The sequence below is a fragment of the Dasypus novemcinctus genome, chromosome 7, assembly GCF_030445035.2.
Source record: "Dasypus novemcinctus isolate mDasNov1 chromosome 7, mDasNov1.1.hap2, whole genome shotgun sequence".
In the NCBI taxonomy this organism is placed as follows: domain Eukaryota; kingdom Metazoa; phylum Chordata; class Mammalia; order Cingulata; family Dasypodidae; genus Dasypus; species Dasypus novemcinctus.
This window is the reverse complement of record NC_080679.1, coordinates 87,976,641-87,996,726: the sequence shown is the minus strand read 5'-3', so window position 1 is coordinate 87,996,726 and position 20,086 is coordinate 87,976,641. Positions and strand designations below refer to the sequence as shown.

Below are 20,086 nucleotides of genomic sequence, written 5' to 3'. Positions count from 1 at the left end.
TGAAGACTTATGGCCACACAAAAACATACTTACAAATATTTATGGCATCTTTATTCATAATTACCAAAGATTGGAAACAACCAAGATGCCCTCTCATAGGTGAATGGATAAATTATGACACATCCATATAATGGGATATTATTTAGCGTTAATAGGAAATGACCTATCAAGCCATGAAAGATATGGAGGAATCTTAAATACATATTGCAAAGTGAAAGAAGCCAGCTTGAAAAGGCTACATCCTGTATGATTCCATCTATATAACAGTCTGGAAAAGGCAAAACTATAGCGACAGTGAAAAGGTCAGCAGTTGCCATGGATTCAGGGAAGAGGGGAGAAGGGATGAATAGATGGAGCAAAAGGCATTTTTAGGCCTGAGAAACTATTCTGTATGATACTGTAATGGTAACTACATGACATGCATTTGTAAAACCCACAGAACTGTACAACACAAATAATGTGAAGTATGGTTTTAGTAAATAATAATGTATCAATATTGGCTCATCAACTGTAAAATTTTGTTATATATGTGTGTATACATATATATGTAAAATAAATTTATAACAGTAAGAGGGAGGCTGGACCTGAAGATACAGACTTTAGGAGATGAACAGAATAGAGTTGACATGAGAATGAATAACATAACTGAACCAAGGCATATAGTGAGGGAAGAGCAGTGGACCCAGGTCTGAACCTTAGGGAATGCCCACATTTATGGCCTAGGAAGAAGAGAGACCAACAAAAATACCAAGACTTAAGATGAAAACCTAAGAATTATAAAGGTAACCAGGGAAACTTTCAAGGAGAAGGAACATTCAGCAGTGTTGAATGTTGCTGAGATATTAAGTAGAATGAGAGCTTTAAGAAAAGCAATTGAATTGGTGATTAAGACTCTCTAGAAAATCATGGTAAAATCTCAGAAACACAGAAGGATGAAAAACTAAGAAATCCATTTGGAGGAGTGAGTATTCAACAAACCAATTAATCATCTACAAATAACAGCTATAAACTCTGGATAACATACAAAAAACAGCTACCTGAGGACTTTGAATATTGAGCACAGGCTCACATGTTTTAGAGGGGAGACAAAATGTAGAGCAAGTGATCAGCTCAGACTGAATTCCCAGTTTTCTGTGGTTTTGTCCCTAGGATGACCACAATTGCAGTGGAGGCACAGCACTGACTAAAATTCCAATAGGAAGCCTGCCATCTTTCTGGTCAGAAGAACTGGGAGAATGAGCCCAGAGCCATCAGGGTCACTGAACAATGAGGAGAAGAGCCCCAGATAAGAAAGAGCTAGAAAAGAATCCCAAATTCTGTGTTTAAACTCAGCCCAAATCTCTGGCTATCCCCTGAACTCATGGCTGTGCAGGATAATCTGAAAGCAGTTTGCAGCAAAGGCTTAAAGGAGTGAACTGAGATCTGAGCTTCCATCCTCCATCAAAGTGATGTTTTGGAGTCTGAACCTAATTAAGGTAATTGCCTTCATAAACAAAAACAGCAGTACCCTTCAGCACCATGTTACATAATAGCTCCACAACATAATATTCACAATGTTGAGGATACAGTTAAAAATTAATCAACATACGAAGAGCAAAGAGAACGTGACCCAGGTTCAAGAGAATAGATACCAACCCTGAAATGATCCAGATATTAGAATTAGGGACTTTTAAACTAACTAAAACTATGCCAGTCTTCTGTTAGGAGAGAGTTAGGGAGGCAGGGAGAGTTAAAAATTTTGAAAGAGGATAAAATTTACAGATATTTCATTGACATAGTTTGTCAAATGGTTAATTTCTAATAGTAAGAAATACTTATTTTGATTAAAGAACTATTGCCAAATTGCCTGATCTGAGCTGGCAGAACTGGAGTAAATCTAAATTATTTTTTGGGTGTACTTTTCTACTTGGACATAGTTGAGCACAAATGCCATACCATCCCCAACCCCCACCAGCAATATCTAAACATCAAAACTTGGCTTATGAAGAAATGGATGTGGCTCAAGCAATTGGGCTCCTGTCTACCATGTGGGAGGTCCAGGGTTCAATTCCCAAGATCTCCTGGTGAAGGCAAGCTGGCTCACACAGCAAGCTGGCCTGAGTGGAGAGCTGGCACAGCAAGATGACACAAGAAGAGACACAGAGGACAGACAATAAGAGACAGCAGACCAGGGAGATGAGATGGAGCACCTCTCTCCTACTCCGGAAGGTCCCAGGATCAGTTCCTGGTGCGACCTAAAGAGAAAACAAGCAGACCCAGAAGCACACCCAGCAAATGGACACAGAGAAGGGGGCAGGGGACAGAGAAATAAATTAATTAAAAACAAAAAAAAACTTGTGACTGCTTCTCAGAAATATATTTTTTGTTGTATGACAGCTAGGTTCTAGAATCTTAAAATTAGTTTGCACTGGTGTGATGTATAATACAACTATTACAATTCTGTGACTACCTACCCATGCTAAATAACAGGGTCCCACTTAGCTTGTCTAGCAGCCAAGTTCTATGACTGAATAGTTAGAATTGGAACAGAAAGGTTTGGGTTCCAGTTGCATCTAACCCCACCTACTGGACTGTAGGCAAATTATTTGACCTCTCTAAAACCTTATTTACTATAGTAGGCTTTAAAACTAAAGTATTTAATTCACAAGATTATGGAGATTAAGTTTTAAATAATACATGCAAATTGCTTAAATAATAGCTATTTTCATGAAGCTATTGTCTGTTCACCATGGCAATGATATAAGATTAAATTTGTGGTTAAGGAAAATGATTATTTTTCCAAATCAATCCATTTTTAATATAGTGTTTGGGGAGTATAAGAAACTTTACTTATATAAATTGGTCATGTAAGTTAATCGTTTTCCACTTTGCTTGAAAAGGCATCCCCACAATTAAATGTTTTCTTCCTTTTAGAAAATAAATTGAAAAAGATATATGCAAAATGTAACTAGTACAAAGTAAAAGACAAAATACAGAAAGTAGGAAAGTATTAATTTTACTCTGCTTCACATTAACTACTTCATAGAATTGAAATTCTAATAATTGTAGCAGTACTGGGAAAAGATTTTAACCTTTTTTATCTTTTTTTTTTTAAACTACATAGATCACATAAAATGTTATATTAAAAAATATAAGAGGTTCCCATATACCCCCACTCCCACCCACCCCCACTCCTCCCACATCAACAATCTGTCTCATCAGTGTGGCACATTCATTGCATCTGATGAATACATTTTTGAGCACTGCTGAACAGCATGGATTATAGTTTACTTGTAGTTTATACTCTCTCCCAGTCCATTCAGTGGTTTAACCATTTTTTTAAAAGATTTATTTATTTATTTACTCCCCCCCTTCCCCTCTTCCCACCTTGCTGTTTTTGTTGTCTGTGTTGTCTTCTCTTCTCATTTTCTTTCCTCCAGGATTCACTGGGATTCAAGCCTGGAGACCTCTGATGGGGAGAGAGGTTCCCTGTCAATTGCATCACCTCAGTTCCTGGTTTTTGCTGCGCTTCACCTTGACTCTCCCCTTGTCTCTCTTTTGATGTGTCATCATCTTGCTGTGTGACTCACTTGCACAGGGCATTGGCTCACCATGCGGGCACTCACGCAGGCACTGACTCACCGCGCGGGCACTCATGCAGGCACTGGCTCACCACATGGACCCTGGCTCATCATGTGGGCACTGTCTCACTACGCAGGCACTCACATGGGCACACCTTTTTCACCAGGAGTCCCCAGGGATCGAACCCAGGTCCTCCCATATGGTAGGCGGAAGCTCTATCACTTGAGCCACATCCACTTCCCAGTTTAACCTTTTTTTAAGATTATGATTTACTATAGCATTGAGTTGATAAAGATTTTGGAGGGATTTACATTAAACCTGAATCCTGTAAAGAATTTGATTGTAATTGGGTTAATTTTATTTCTGTATTGTTTATTTTCTTGCCTCTTCCTTTGGAACTCTGGGATGAGTCCCATTTTGCCCTGAAGTTGTTCCCACATTGGCATTGGGTTTGCCTAGCGCCCTGCTTCATGCAGAAAAGACAAGGCTCATAGGATTTGTGTTATGTTTGCTTTGTTAGATTTTCAAGAATAAGGGTGAGAGCATCACAGATTTCTTATGGCCATAAACTCTATTGTATTAAATACAGTTTCTTTGTAATTCTTTTATTTGCCTTTTGTCCTCAAACTCTTATTTCTTTGCTTTTGATTTTATTCTTAAATCTCTCTATTTTTTTTTCTGGTCCTCTTTCTACCTTAATTTCTTCCCTTTCTCAGCCTTTCCTTTCTTTCTCCTAAATTCATCTGTGTCCAATTCTTTTTTTTTTCTTTTTTTTTTTTTAAACAGAGAATTTCCATATTTACTAAACCCAGGTTTCCATACTATAACAGATAATAATTGTTGTAAGTGTGTGTCCAGTCCTTGACTTCAACATAACAATTTTGGTCTCAGGATATCTAAAACTGATAAGGAAATAGTCAACCTCAGTTTCTCCATTAACATTTCATTCTTATGCTTCAAAAATGTAAGTGGTAAGTGGATCCTTATTTTCAGTTTCCCTTTTCTACTGCCCATCCTTCCTTTTTCTATAGTGAATTTTATCAAGCTAATATTTATAACTATTCTACAAGCTAATATTCCCTTTACCAATCCATCCCATATTTGGTTTACTTTTTCATTTACATTGTTTCAAGCGAGAATATAGTTCTTTTTTCTGCTTTAAAAATCATAATTCTTTTAAGCCTTATGAAGAAATTAAGTCAAATATTGACTTAATGATATATATATATATATATGTATACACACACACACGCGCGCGCGCAAGGATCCCAACTAAAATTTACAGGGATTCTTTGATATCCACACAGGAATTTATTAAAATGTTTTCATTACATCTCTGTATTTTTCAAATTGTTTTATAAAAGAAATAAAATGTTCTCACTTTTAGTGCCAAATATAACAGAGGCAGGCATTGAGGAAAATATACATTTCTTTGAGATGTTGATATCTAACAGATCTTGAAACTTAACACAAAAACTACTTCCATCATCCTTACATTAACAATAAACATGATTTTCAGCTAATGAAGTAACTACTACTTTTTCTTGAATACTGTGTATTCAACTAGCTTTGGAACATATTTTTTAAAATATAATATCTATTTAAGAGTTTAAATATACTTACACTAAAGCAAAACTTTCCCAATTTGCTTAAGAGGAAATTTAAGGAATCATTTAATGTCTTTCAACTGTTTCAAATGAGTTTATCTTAATGGGTCATAATGAAATATATATATATCAAAAATAGTACATTTGAAACTCATTTCAGCATTCATTGCACAAGTATAGCATTTCCAAATTAGTGCTTGGAATAGTTTATGAAGGCAGGTATTTTAGATTTTAGTACCACTTTAACTCATTTATTGAATGATTTAACAATTAAAACTCCTAAAATATAATATTCAAAAGGTTCTTTGCTTTCTTATTTGCAAAATAGTAGAATGTCAACCTCTTTGAGTGCTGGGTCCACTTGAGTAATATTTGAGAATAGAAAAATATATTATCTCTTTCTAATGTTTACTTACTGTCTGAGATATTCAACAGTAAACTTTATTAAATAACATAAACACTGAAAAGAAAGTTTGAGTTTCTAGGAAGTATGGAGTTGACATTGACTATAACTAATCTTAAATCCTTTGAAGAATAAATCACTATTTGCAGAAAGTTGTGTCAGACTGCTATTATGGAAAATAGCTTTAACAAGTTGTACGCATTTTAGTTAAACTACTTCAAAATGTCTGACAGTGAACTACTTGCCATTTTTTCTTTGCAACTAATAAGCCCCTTTTTGAAATTTTTTCTTAAAATGCTAGGAACCCAAAACTTTCATTTAAAATATAGTAACAGATCTGTTTGGTGTGATTGATAGAAGGTGCAGTGTATTGGTTAGTGCAACTAGTAATACTTTTCTTCAACAATAATAAGAACAAAAATAATAGTAAGCAGACTTGTGTTCCTAACTCCAAAGAAGGTGAGGCCCTTAGATATTTCATAGAAATTCCTCAGTAATGAATCCTCCCTTTACCAATGAATCTTCCCTATCAGTACACCCAAGGAATCTTCTCCCTATAAATTCACTCACACTGGTTATCAACTCTAAACAGCACAGCAGCAAATTAGCATCATTATTTTGCCATAGCAAGTAGAAATTTATCATTCTTTTTCTACCTTTTCCTTCACACATACCCAACCCATTAGTTTTTAAGGCTTCTTTTACTTTAGAAGCCATCATTCCTAATTTTTATGAAAACCAGGATTTTGAAAACTGGAATAATTCTTCCTTGCTACTTTCTATAACTATCTCCATTTTTAGGCTAAAATTACACAGTACTTCTAGCTCCTAAAACGTTTTTTTTTTAATATTAAGAAATTCTAGTAGTAATTTTTAAAAGGTGGTCAATCATTCCATTTAATGTAATTGCTTATTATGATTTGTTTTAACATTAAATTGTCAGGCTTTTCTATTTTCATAATATACCTCTTATCTGATTCTGATGATAAAAATTTAAGAATAATCTGTAAAAGTTTATTTTCATTCCTATATCCTGAATGGCTAGCTTTAAAATGTTGGGTTTTTTCCTAGTCCATGCTCAAACCCATTGTGTTCTAATTGCACATAGCACTTTAAAGAAAAAAAGAACTTGTCTATAACTTTTTACTACACTTGATCTTAGCCAAAAGGCCGGGAAGCGATGTGTCTATAACTTCTTAAACTGTGAATTTGAAAATGTCTGCTGCTGAGACCATCTTATAAAGCGCAACTGAAGTTTTAATCCAGAAGAAGATATAGCCTAAATGTTTTTCAAACAGTATGCAGCAACAAAATGACCTTTATTTTACCACAGTCTGACAGTACTGTTTGACAAATTATTTGGTTGCCAGGATTTTATTTTACTTATCAGAGCTACTAGGTAATAATTATTTTAGAAATGTTAAGCAAACACTGGTTTTCAGGGAAAGCTGGACTATGAGAGCAATAAAGTAAAATAAATTAGACAGTAAATTTTAAGAAAAACAATCTGGACTCGAGTCAGGATAAATAAGACTCCTAAAATATTGAAAGAAATACTTTGAAAAGCAAGATTAAAGGTAGAATTACTCAGATGATAGAAACAATGAATTAAAATGTTCCATTTTAATAATAGTTAAAATGACCTTAGCTGAATAAAATATTAAAAGTCATAAAATATAAATGACCACTGGTTTGAATATGAATTTAAATAAAAGAAGAGTACTGTTGTGGCTGAGTTGTAATTTATGACTATATATTATTAGGACTTCTTCAAATATCTGTATTTGTCAATTTGTAGCTTCAGAAGGTACACATATTATAGAAAGTTTTCTAGGAATGATTAAAGATTTTAAAAATTTTAAACCATAAAATAGATTATACAACATTCTTTAATGTTGACTTTTAAATGTCAGAATAAAATGTAATACCAGTGTAAGCCACAGGGTGGGAGTGAAAGGTAAGAACTGGTGTTGAAGTAGCTTAAATATATAATTGCTCTATCTTTATAAATCTTTAAAATGCTAAGGAATTGCAGCTTGGTTTTCCTTCCTCTAATATAACTGCATTCCTCATCAAAACATCTGTAAAGCAAAATACAAAGACATAGATTTAGATCTCTAGTCCATAATCAGTGAACATACAAGAAGCACATACACAGATGTATTTGTTTTTATAAAGTTTTGTTTTATGTTTTTTTTTTAAGATTTATTTATTTATTTCTCTCTCTCACACACACACACAAGAAATTTTTTTTCCCCTAAAGTTCTGGTCATATCAGGTGCTTGGTGATCAAATAGGAATTTTGATCTATAATTGAATTTCAGAAATCTCTTCATTTATCAGTACTGAAAATAATTGACAATGTTATAAGTGTTTCATGTTTTCATCCTATTTTCCTTCTTTGTTCCCTGATTTTTTTCTCACTAAAAAAATTCTATTGTACATTATATATATACACACATATGTATATTACATGTATATAAATGTACCTATATAATATATAAATGCATATTATACCTTAACTTGTTTTTCAGTAAGGAAGATAAATTTCCCATTATGTGTTCTGTTAACCCATTGAGTTTGGAAGCAATTTAAAGTGATAATCATTTTGTGTCTTAAAGATAAGAAGACAAGAGGTTTCTTCTTCTAGAAAAGAAACTTCACCAAGGAGTCTTGGCATTCCTTTAGTCCATGAAAGGTAAATCTATATCCTTTTTGCCAACTCTAAAAATGATAAATGTAGAAAGATACCTTACATTTCTTTCTATATTTAAATTTTTTTCACAACTGTAAAAAAATCAGCCTCTTTGAATTTTAAGAGACTGACAAAACTAGGAACCTGAGGTTCCTACATGTTAAAATGACCTAAATAAGTCTTATAGTTAATAGCAGACCTGAACCTAAAAACTGAATTTTCTAATCTCTGTTTCAATGGACCAAGTATTATCACTACATTGTTTTCTATGGATCCTAATGTAAACATTACCAAAGTTAGGAATAATATTTAATTTTCTTCTGTTTAAGATGTTTACAAAGAACAAAAGTCAGTGCAATTAAGACAATGAAATTTCCAATATACATAAGAATAAGACATCCAACATAACTGTAATATATGATTAAGTAGATATAGTAGCTGGTATTACATTTATGTATTGGAATTTTTAATTTATCCCCTACTTTGTACATGGCTTTCTAAACATTGGAGTTACTTGCGGGGGACATTTTCTAGGAATTTAAAATAACCTTTTAAACTTTTTAACCTTTCATTAATTATTTTTGTGGTACATATAAAAGAGCTATATAAATATTCCACTTTAATTTTAAAAATTTGAGAATATAGCCTTATATTTTAAATTACTGATTTATTTTAGGAGTTGTATAGAAAAGACTTTCTGGGATCTGAAAGAAGAATTTCATAGAATATGCATGCTAGCAAAAGCACAAAAAGACCACTTAAGCAAACTTAACGTACCAGACACTGCAACTGGTAAGGTTTGATTTTTTTATTTAACTTACAATAATATTAATTTTGTTAGTACTTACATGATACTGATTTCTTTTTGAATGTGAAAATATTTCTAAATGCTTAAAACGCTAAAAATTTTCACCTTGCTCCCTCTTTTTCTTATACTTGAATAGGTAAGTACTGTATAAATTCTGCAATATATTACATTAATGTACTACCTTGATTGTGGTCCTATATAGATCAAATTGAATGACATAATTACTAATCACCTTGAGGAGAGGTCCCACCTTGGAAACATAAAATAAATATAGGTTATCTTTCTCACAGTTTTCTATTACAATTTGAAGATCTTATGAAACATTAACTCATATGTTAGTAAAGGACCTTGAGGTACCACTACCATGTATGAGCTAAGTAAAATTGTAATATCAGGTCTGTTTTTAACCTGAAGGTTAATTGAAACTATGGATAGATTCTTCTAATTTGGTTCAAGAAATAAACATTTCACATTTCCCGAGTGCCAGTTATATTGGAGGCACAAAGTACAAATTTAGAATAAAATAAAATTTAAAAGGAGCATCTGTTGTACACATGTGTTGCAGTATGTTTCTTAAAACCTCCACCCTTCCTTAAAACCCCAGACTGCCTTCCTGGTGTTTACTTCCCTAGTTTGATATGAACAGCAAAATACCAGGGATTGAATCTGTCAAGTAAGCACTGCAGTAAACAAAAGAAAGATTAACCGATCACTTGTAATGATAAATTCCCCCTCACCCTTATGATTTGAGATATTCTACATTCAGCTTCCAAGAGATGTGATTTACAGTCTTCACTCTGAGAGATGTTGCAGCAATCCTGACTAGCACCCCTATAGTTAAAGTTATAACTTCCCATTTCTTACAGCTCTTATATTTACAGTTTAAAAATTGTCTTATAATGTAAATTCACTTTTTTGCTTACTACTATCATTTTATTTTCAGAAAAGGTACACACCTGGTATTAGAGAAATAACACATTTTTGTAAATATTTATTTCTTCCCTCCCTTCTCCCTACCTCCCCAAAAAGAACTCTAGTTTCTCCACCTTAATTTTTGTCATATTGTCATGAGAAATTGACCTTTTGTACAGACTAAAGACATGAAGTACTTCTGAAGTTAAGAGTTTTATTTAAAATATACCAGCTATAGAGATCTAGTACTTAGAATTCATAAGTAAGCTTTTTTTGAGCATCAACATCTTATCAAAACATTGTAATGGTGATACATTCTTTGTTATGCAGAGAACTTACCCTATTATCAATGGCTTAATACTTTGACCATTTTTAAATTGCACAGGTCTAAATCTGAGTATGTACCTGTCAACTAGAACACTGAGTGTTTAACTTCTATTTTTCCCACTAAAACTGCTTCCTAACTTTATTCTTATACCTTATATTAACTGTATCACAAATAATAAATGCAACATTATTCATGAAATGTTTTAGATCTGTTGTGCTACACACTGCAGTGAGGTTTTGCTGGGTACAAACAGGAGCCAGAATATCAAATATTCTTCTTCTGACAGTAGTAGATCAAAAGAGGAAAGAGAATAAGAAATATTTTGGAAAAAGATGCCTATTCAGGATTTCCAAGTTTGGCTGCTACATTGAATAAAAATATAGAGGAACTATTTCAAATATGATTTGAATATTTTGGGAAAAGTATATTTAACATTATTATTTCATAACTAATTTATGAAAAATAATTTCATGTTATTAATAATTTCACTTATTAAAGTTTAATTGTAAATGACCAGATTTAATTCATGAAAAATTGCTGAGTTAGTAGAGCTCTATATTTCCTTTTATTACTGTCTTTTTTCTACTTATCTACATATGGCAATAGCTTTGAGAGAAAATGAAAATAAAACATATGCTTAGGCAAATATGGCCTTAAAAAGTGATAATTTTTCCATAAAGGAGGGTCCTATTTGAATAGAAATTAGGAGAAAAGGATATAGGAATAGGGATTTCAGACAGCCATAAGGTATTTTTTTTTTTTGTCAAATACAAAGTAAACTGAGAATAATCAAAGTTTACCACCTATACTTAAAATTTGAAAATTTAAAAATCTTCTCATTTTACTTTTTTTCTGCAAAAATAAGTATTCTTGAAATAGACAAAATGGAAAGCAGTTTGCTCACTTGCTTATGTGCTTCCTGTACCTTATTTGAGTTTTACATTTTTTTCTAAGCTTCAACTTCAAATAGCCTTAGGAATCTTAGGTTTATATCTTTTTTTATAGATAGTAACTCATGGCTTCTACAGATTAACTGGGAAGATTGTTTTAATGTGGCTAAGGTTGTGTGCCAGCTAACTACACTGAAAGAAAATATCAGCTTTATTACAGCTGTTTGATTTCTCCATGTTTTGTTCACAAGGGGAATGGTTTAACTACTGGGAAAGTAATTTCAAAGCACATTTCAATGAATTTGATGAGTCCTCTCTATATATAGAAACCAGCATGTTCAATTTAGAATAATGGTTCTGAGTACAGACTCTAGAGGTAGACTGCCTGGGTTCTAGTGCTAGATCTAACCCTAACTATGGTTTTGGGATTAACCTCTCCTTGTCCCACTTTCTTTATATGTAAAATGGGCATAATAACAGTGACTACCACAGTATTATTTTGAGAATTAAATAATCAATGCATATATAATGCTTATAACAATGTTTGGCACATAGAAGTGCTAATAAACATTAATAGTTATTGCCATCATCAGTAGCAGCAACACCAGCAGATTCTTCAGCATTTACCCTGTTCTCTTTGTGAAGATCATTTTGACCATTATTTCCTCCTTCTCAGGTTTAAGAGAATTTGGATACCTCAATACCTCAATAGTTTTCCTGATTTGTTATTCCTATTTAGCAAATATTATCTACAAAAAGTGCTGTTTCCTAGAATTTCCAGCCCCTCTCAAGTCTACTGCCAGGAAAAATGACTGCTTGAGAGTTAATGGACTTTAAGAACCTCAAAGTTCAAAGAAATCCAGATAAACGATTGAGCTTATGTAAGATTTCTGCTCTCCTAGTCATCAAGCACAAATAGCATATCTAGTAAATGTAGAGTAGTATATTAGGAACTGTGGGGAAGAGAATATAATGTCATTCAGAATGCATTCGCTGTAGGTATACTATGTGCCAGACACTGGGCAGGGTACTGAGTATAGGTGGAGAATAAAACATAGTCAGGACCTCAAGAAATATATTTGTAAATACAATACAGAGTGTTTGCTTCAGGACACGCAAGAGGCTTACCTAAACTAATCTTGGGGAGTTGGGAAGAACCATCCAGAGAAACCAATGTCTAAGCCAAGGTTATGAAAGGCAAATAAGAGTTAGGCAAAAAGGAATGGGAGGGAACCCTTCAGGCAGTCTTCACAGTATGTGCTAAGGTCCAGAGACAAGAGAATATGACTGTTCCAGAGAACTGTACAAAGTTTGTTATAGCTGCAGTAAGGAATGAATTAGGTATGGTTAAAGATAAGCTTGAAGAATTGACCAGGGGCCAATTATGAACAGTCGTTTATGACTTTTCAGAGGACCCAGGGTCTTCAAGAGCCATTAAAAGGCTCTATTAGGAAGGTTTACAGGAACAATTTAGACTTAGGAAAAAAGTTCTCTGGGAAGGGGGAAAAAGCTGAATTGTAGAGAATGGATTTGATAGGAGATAAACTTAGAGGCAAAGATGGAGTGCAAAGGCTATTGTTACAATTCAAAAAAAAAGGAAAAGATAGGCATTGGGTATATAACTGAGAGGATGAAAAAAAGTTGGTTGCATTGCACTGCACATCGTATCCAAACAGAAAGTATCTTGTGTTGGAATATGCTGTGTCAAAGATAGTTAGCATGACACTGCAAAGACTAAAGGAAGATAAAAGAACTGATGTTTGTTAATTGCTTACTACACTGTACAAACACTGCAAAATGTTTTTTATATCCTATCTACTTTGGATCATTGGTAAAGTCTTCATTTGTGAATTTAAGACTTCACTAATGACGACCTTTTTAAAGTGCTAACTTGTTTTTGCCATTTATCCATTTTAAATCTTTTCAAAATATCACTTCATTGCCCTCCTGAACTGACATTGTAGAACATAATTTCACTTTTTTATTGTCTCAGGATTATCAACATGGAGAGTATTTTGATATTATTTTTTACATTGGAAATCTAGACCTTGTTGACCCTACACTAGACAGCAGTTTTCTCAGTCCCTAATCTGCTTTTTTCCCCTTTGTCTCCTCCCATGCTTTCAGCTCTTCTTGTTGATATTTCTATCTGCCTTTAACAACTCATATCCCCTTTTAATTTGATGCTTCTAACCAGCTTTGAATTAGGGAAACATCATCAAGCTTGTTAGAATAAATCTAAAATGAGAATAGGAATTAAATTCATGTATCTATGGCCTATATTTCTACTTCTGCCTCCATAGAAGCCCTGTTTGTTTCCTTTTTAGCTTTTGCCTGTGTTTCAAGAGCTGGTTTTGTTGGATTTATAGATAAACTACCTACAGAAGCCCTGGTATCTACTACTGTGTTAAAGTGAAAGCCTTTTTTTATAAGATGGGAAAAAAAGCATATATTCACACTCAGTTTTCTTAACTTGCATCCCAAAATTTCATCTTTCTTTTGCCTCTACCATCTTGCTTCTCCCCAACCCCCACCAACACCACCCTTTCAAATGGATTACTAATTATAGACAATGGCTAAATTGATTGGTGGTATACTTCATTACATAGTAATTTGAGGAGGTATAAGTGACCTAATTCATACAGATTTTTGACCTTTATAATATAGATATTCTCAGTAAGGGTTTTCCGTTTTACCAACTTATTTGTCTAAGTAAGTTCACAGTGTGCAGCTACCATTACTGACAGAATGTTTGAATGTATATACTATAAGTAAATGTTTTTTAAGTGTGGCTCAGAATAACTGTGAAAAAGATACAAAGCCTACAGAAAAAAAATAACTAGGAAAAGACTAAGTAGTTAAAACTGCTACTAATATGCTGCGTTCCAGTTCACCTGCTGGAGATGGCTAATATTCTTATTGTAATGTGGTAGCAAATTTAAAAATCCCAGATTTCTTTATTTGCCATAAAAAAAAAATAGAAAAATAATACTCATCTATCCCTAACTAATTGAACAGATTTTTAAGAATGACTTAAATTCATCTTTCTCTCTTGTGTTTTTCTCCCCTGCAGAAACCCAGTGCTCTGTGCCTGTACAGTGTACCGATAAAACAGATAAACAAGATGCGCTGTTTAAGCCTGAGGCTAAAGATGATATAAATAGAGGTGCACCATGCATCACATCTGTCACACCAAGAGGACTGGGCCAAGATGAGGAAGACACCTCTTTTGAATCCCTATCTAAATTCAATGTGAAGTTTCCACCTATGGACAGTGATTCTACTTTCTTACATAGCACTCCAGAGAGACCCAAAGTCCTTGGTCCTGCCACAGCTGAGAACAAATTTAACGTGGAGCTCAGAGACAACCCAGGAAACTTCGTTAAAACAGAAGAAACTGTATTTGAAATTCAGGGAATTGACCCCATAGCTTTAGCTATACAAAATCTTAAAACAACTGACAAAATAAAACCCTCAAATCTTGTAAACACTTGTATCAGGACAATTCTGGATAAAGCTCCCTGTTTGCAATCTGGAGACCATAATGCGTTATATGTAAATACCTATCCACTTCAGGACCCATCTGATGTACCTTATCCCTCACTCGATTCCTCAGGAAAAGCTATCCGAGGACCACAGCAGGTAAGTTTTTTGCATTAACAAATATGTGTGAACACATATTTTGTAATACATACCCAGATGTGCTTCTCTTTTAGGTTAATAGACGTTCTGTTTAAACTAAAGACTAGCCAAAGTTAAGGGTTTCAGTAAAAAAAAAGTGAGTCCTTTAATAAATGACATGAGATTATAAAACATGAAAATGGCAAAGCCCTGTAATAAACTTCCTTAAAAATTTATGATACATTTAAAAGTACATATAAAATTTATCCATATCTAGTGTGGTATCATGTTCTTAGTCCTTAATTCAGTTTGTCTACTGAACATCAATGTCATAAGATTCTTTATTAAACAAATAGTATTTTTAATTTAAAAATCTGTATATATCTTATTCATCTTTACAAGAATGCATAATTTTCCATAAATAAATAATTGAATTATATATTCTTGTGTATCAAAATAAGTGAACTGTCTTTCCACTAATACTTAAGTTGCATTCTTAGTTATATAGAACATAGGTCTGTGGAATTTGGTTTTGGTTTGGTTTCTAATCTAGCACTGAACATATAGCCTGTTGTAGTTTTTATATAGTCTCTGCATTTGTGTGATTTCAATCTAATAGCTTTTTTTTTTTTTAAGTTCACATACTACTTACAGCCCTTGGCACAGTCCTACTTTCCCTTTTAAATTTGGGTTCCAGTATAGAACAATTCTTTTAGTTAAAAAAAAAAATATATATATATATATATTTAGTGCCTGAAGGCAATGAACATATGTAATTGTTTTAATAATAAACAGAAACTCATGAAAATACAGATTGATATAAATGTCTACATAAATTGCAAACATTTGATTTCTCTGCCTTCAGATATTTAATTTTAAAAAATTAAAAACTTGATGAGTACCCTTGCACTTATAAAAGCATTTAAAGGAGACTTCAGTCATGCTGTGGTATATTTTAGTAGTAGGAAAAACTAAGCATATCTGACAGTAAGCCTTAATTATAAAATCACTTATTTTCTGCATTGTACCTTATTTCTCATCAGCTCATTTATAGTTGCTACTAAGTGAAACAAATTAAACTGTTTCATTTATTGTGAGTAGAATTCCTGTGGAGCTGTGAAGTGCATCAGTTCTAATACTTGTTACTTTTTTCTCCATTATATCTCTTACCTGTTCTTTGACTAGTTAGTCTGTGCATTTATGTTTCAGTAGATGGCACCCTGCATTGTGCATTTGCTTTCTATACTACAGCAAGGGAAACAGCTGGTATGTGATTACAACTTGATGGAGAAGTATGCAGCTTTAAAAATGCAGGAGAATTGGTGTTGCGCTGTCATGAGACATGGGGCATAAGGTTAGATAATTGATATTTTGGCAGAAAAAGCAAGAAATTAGCTTGTTTTGAAGGCCATGCTACAGTTTCGGATTGAAAGAATATTTCTTAAAATGGATTTTTAAAGTATGATATATCCAAGATTCTCATGTTGTTGATAGATAATACCAGAAAAGTGAAATTTTGGTTACATATTTCAAATTTTTATTTTATATTCATCATTATTACATAGTACCACTTTTTTACATTCCAATATAACAAAGTCTAAAATATATCTGCTTATTTTTGGTCTCTGTGATTTACTTTTCTTTCTTGCTTTTGCTGAGTCAATGATTTGTACTGAAAATGAACTCTTTGAAGAGATTAAATCTGAACTTAATAGCTCCTAATGGAGAAGAATAAATATGGACTTTGAAAGTAAATTGGCAGTAGAAGATTGGCTCACCATATTAAGAAGCTAAATTGTTTCTAAGTCCATTTCTCACTGTTTTATAGACTTAATAAGAATTATCTTTAAAGTGATCATCTTTTATATCATACCAATTTCTTTTTAAAGTTGTACATATTTATCAGTTCTTTTTATTTAAACTGCAAACAGTAAAATTTGAATCTATTTAACTCTAACTAGATTTCTGCTTGTATACTCAAAATTATTACTACTTTTCTTTTATCATGGAAGAAAAGTTTTTCTGAAGAAAACTATACCCCAAATTCTATAACATCTATTTTAAATACTACTATTTTCGTGATGAAATTGCTGGCTTCTTACAAAAGGAATTTAGTCAGTGTTATAAGCCCTTCTTACTGGTATGTGAATGTATCTTAGTGCCTAGACAGACTTTGTATATTTACACCAACTGTACACAGCTGTCCAGTAAAATGTTTATAAGAAGACCGTGATGTCGTGAAACCCAAATGTTTCAATTAGTAATATTCTGATTATGTAAATGATTGGTTAACTAGAATGAAGGAAGTTAAGGGTATAAAAACTAACAACGGTTCAGATATGGGATAGGCTGTATTACTCTAAAAACATATTAGTAATAGGAGCATGAAGAGGTAAATTGACTTTTTGAGATGATTCTCCTCAGTATAGCAGAACTTAGAAATTTTTCTTTGGACTTCTATTTTAAGGTAAGAAAGCAAATTTTAACGTTATTTGGCTTACACAATTCAGGAAAATAAAATATTCCAGTCAACAAACATTTATTGAGCACCTACTCTTGTACTAAATGCTATTTCTTTCTCTTCTAGCTTTTTTTTTTTTTTTTTTAAAGGACAAGTGCAGTTATTTAAGGGTGTTTATGTGTTGGCTATAATAGCAATGGCCCTATGGAATTATGATTCTCCATAATTCTTTAATTGGGCAATTATTGACAGGTTTCACTTTATCCTGACACAAGAAATGGTAAGAAGACCAAATTTTGCACTATATAACAGGAGCAAAGTAAGAAGTCAAAAGAATGCATCTGATGTTAGATTCTGTTAAATAATTAATTAAAATATTTGAAGTTTCACAAAACAAAACAAAAACCAGTCACTGAAATTAGTTTACCAGTTTGAAATTAAAATTTACCTTTAAAAAAATTATTCATATATGATTTTTATTACTTGTATATTTGCTTATAATGAAATTTAAAATTGCTTTTGATTAAAAGGCATGCACATACATACATCATGTCTAGTATACCATGTATTAATAAAGACCCTATGAATAAGGTTTCTATCATAAAATAGATGAAATGTAATACCAGAGCCTAAAGTACTAACTAGTATTCCAAATCTACTCCTGCTGTGATAATGAATACTAAAAATTGCTAGTCCTAAAGCTGGAATATTTTTAAATTTGTGAAGACAAAAATGCATGAACATGTATAAATGGTTTTTAATTAATGTTCAGTTGTGCCCTTTGTGAAAAAGAGAATTGAGTTACGTCTTCATGCTAACTATAAATGCAAAAATAATTTGCTTTCGTATTAGGGAATTTAAGCAATTAGTTGTTATTAAGGAATTTGATACATATGCACATAACTTATTCAAAATGCAACTTGATTTTAAATACAAATAACAATGTTTTTTTGTTTCCTACAGCCTGTTTGGAAGCCCTATCCTAATCAAGACAGTGACTTATTGATACTAAGTGGTACAGACTCAGAACTGCATATACCTCGAGTATGTGAATTCTGTCAAGCAGTTTTCCCTCCATCCATTACATCCAGGGGGGATTTCCTACGGCATCTTAACTCACACTTTAATGGAGAGACTTAAAGACTCATTCGAAAACAAACATATCAAGTTCTATGTGATGATTTTGGGTCTGTATGCTATAAATACTTGATTATTAATTTAGTTCCAGAACAGTTATAGAAAAATTTAGTGCCACAGCTACTTGAATTTTTCTAAACTTATTTTGGAGCTTTCTTTTATTCTCATTTAAAAGATCATTCTGTACAAAACTTCATTTCATTGTATTCATGTTTACAGTGTTATTACCATAATTCAAAATTTTATATTTGTCTTAGAGTTGTATAATCATAATTCAAATTTGTTTCAAACATAAAGCTTGGATTTCTAGTTAGAGCTATTGAATTTGGTAATGTCATTTTCATTTAAAATTATTTATGCTTTAAGATGGTGGGTTTTTTTTGTGTTTTTTGCATAAACTTTTAACAGAGAAGAGCCAACAACATAAAACATCTAAGTAAATGCCAAACCTATGACATTTGTTGGCCAATGATAAAATCACTGGTAGAATTATTTAAACACTTAAGGTTTTAAAAAATAATATACATGATTTTAATTTTTATTATGTATATAGCAATCATGATGAAATGAAATAAATATTAAAAGAATTACTTTATGTGATCATTAATGCTTTCTTTGCTCTTGGGTTAAAAAATAAAGGAAATTTAATCAACATTTAGGGGAAGTTCTTAAAATTCATGTTTTCTTTTCAGTAATCAGATAGAAGAGTGATCACCAGATCTGGCGACATTTTTATTACCATTAGTGGATTTCACTTTAAATTTTAAACTTCGTTTTCAAACTAAACTAACTTTTAAAAACATACTGGTGGGGAGCAAATATAGCTCAGTGGTTGCACTACTGCTTTCCCCATGTCCTGGAATTCCCGGTACCGCCTTTAAAATAAACAATAACATATTTGTATTTAATGGGAGAAATCTAAAACTCTATAAGGATTATGCATATTTATTAATTTAAATTAGAAATCTTCATGTTCTTGTTGAGAAATTTGTTATTCATTGCTAGCAGCCTGATTGATGGCCACTGGAAGACATTTGAGATAGAGGATACCAAATTCAGAAGGATTTTTTAAAAATATGTTTTTAAACATTTTTAAATGAAACTTCTCTTTTGTTTTTCTTCCCTGTGATTCTTGCTTTGGGTTTCTCTTTTCCCCTAATATTTTAAAATGTTTGAGGCATGGCTTCCATTTTATAAAGTAAATAAGTAAATATTGATTTGCCATTCTCTAACAGAAATGTAAGCCCTCTTGAAGCAAGTGTTTTAAGCTGGACGGTTTGGGATGGGGGAATTTGAGCAGTCCCTTGTTCCACAGTGAAGAGCCTTAACTGTGGAAGAATAAGAGTGGTGCCTCTACTTGACTTCTCAGGGTGCCAAGCACATCACATTGACATCTTCCTCACCAAGGTGACATCGTGATTATTAGGTATTCACTGTGAAGGGTTCTGAGGCATGTACAGCTTTCTTTCATTGCCACTGGGGCTGAATGAAAATGCCTAGACAATTATCCAAGTCTCTTCCCTTCCCCCTACCCCTCGCCCATTCAGCCTCCCCTCTCACCTACCCCTCCCACACACACTTCAGAATTAAAAATAAAAACTTCCCAGCATGTACCAGCCAGAATATACCACTGTACCTGTCTCCTAGAAGGGGATTCTTTCCC

At 32.7% G+C, this 20,086-nt stretch overlaps 1 protein-coding gene and 1 pseudogene across 19 annotated transcripts in view; one reads left to right on the top strand and one right to left on the bottom strand.

The window, feature by feature from the left end:
* TANK (TRAF family member associated NFKB activator) overlaps nt 1-19,013 on the top strand; it is a 98,863-nt gene extending 79,850 nt beyond the window's left edge. For all 19 annotated transcript variants that reach the window (XM_071216370.1, XM_058300767.2, XM_058300783.2 and 16 more), the window contains 4 exons: nt 8,193-8,269; nt 8,943-9,058; nt 14,278-14,846; nt 18,250-19,013. In XM_071216370.1, coding sequence (XP_071072471.1) covers nt 8,193-8,269; nt 8,943-9,058; nt 14,278-14,846; nt 18,250-18,426 — 939 coding nt within the window. In that variant the 3' untranslated portion in view covers nt 18,427-19,013. The remainder of the gene's footprint in view (nt 1-8,192; nt 8,270-8,942; nt 9,059-14,277; nt 14,847-18,249) is intronic.
* LOC111765580 (U2 spliceosomal RNA) lies at nt 6,621-6,753 on the bottom strand (annotated as a pseudogene).
* Nucleotides 19,014-20,086: the final 1,073 nt, after the last annotated feature.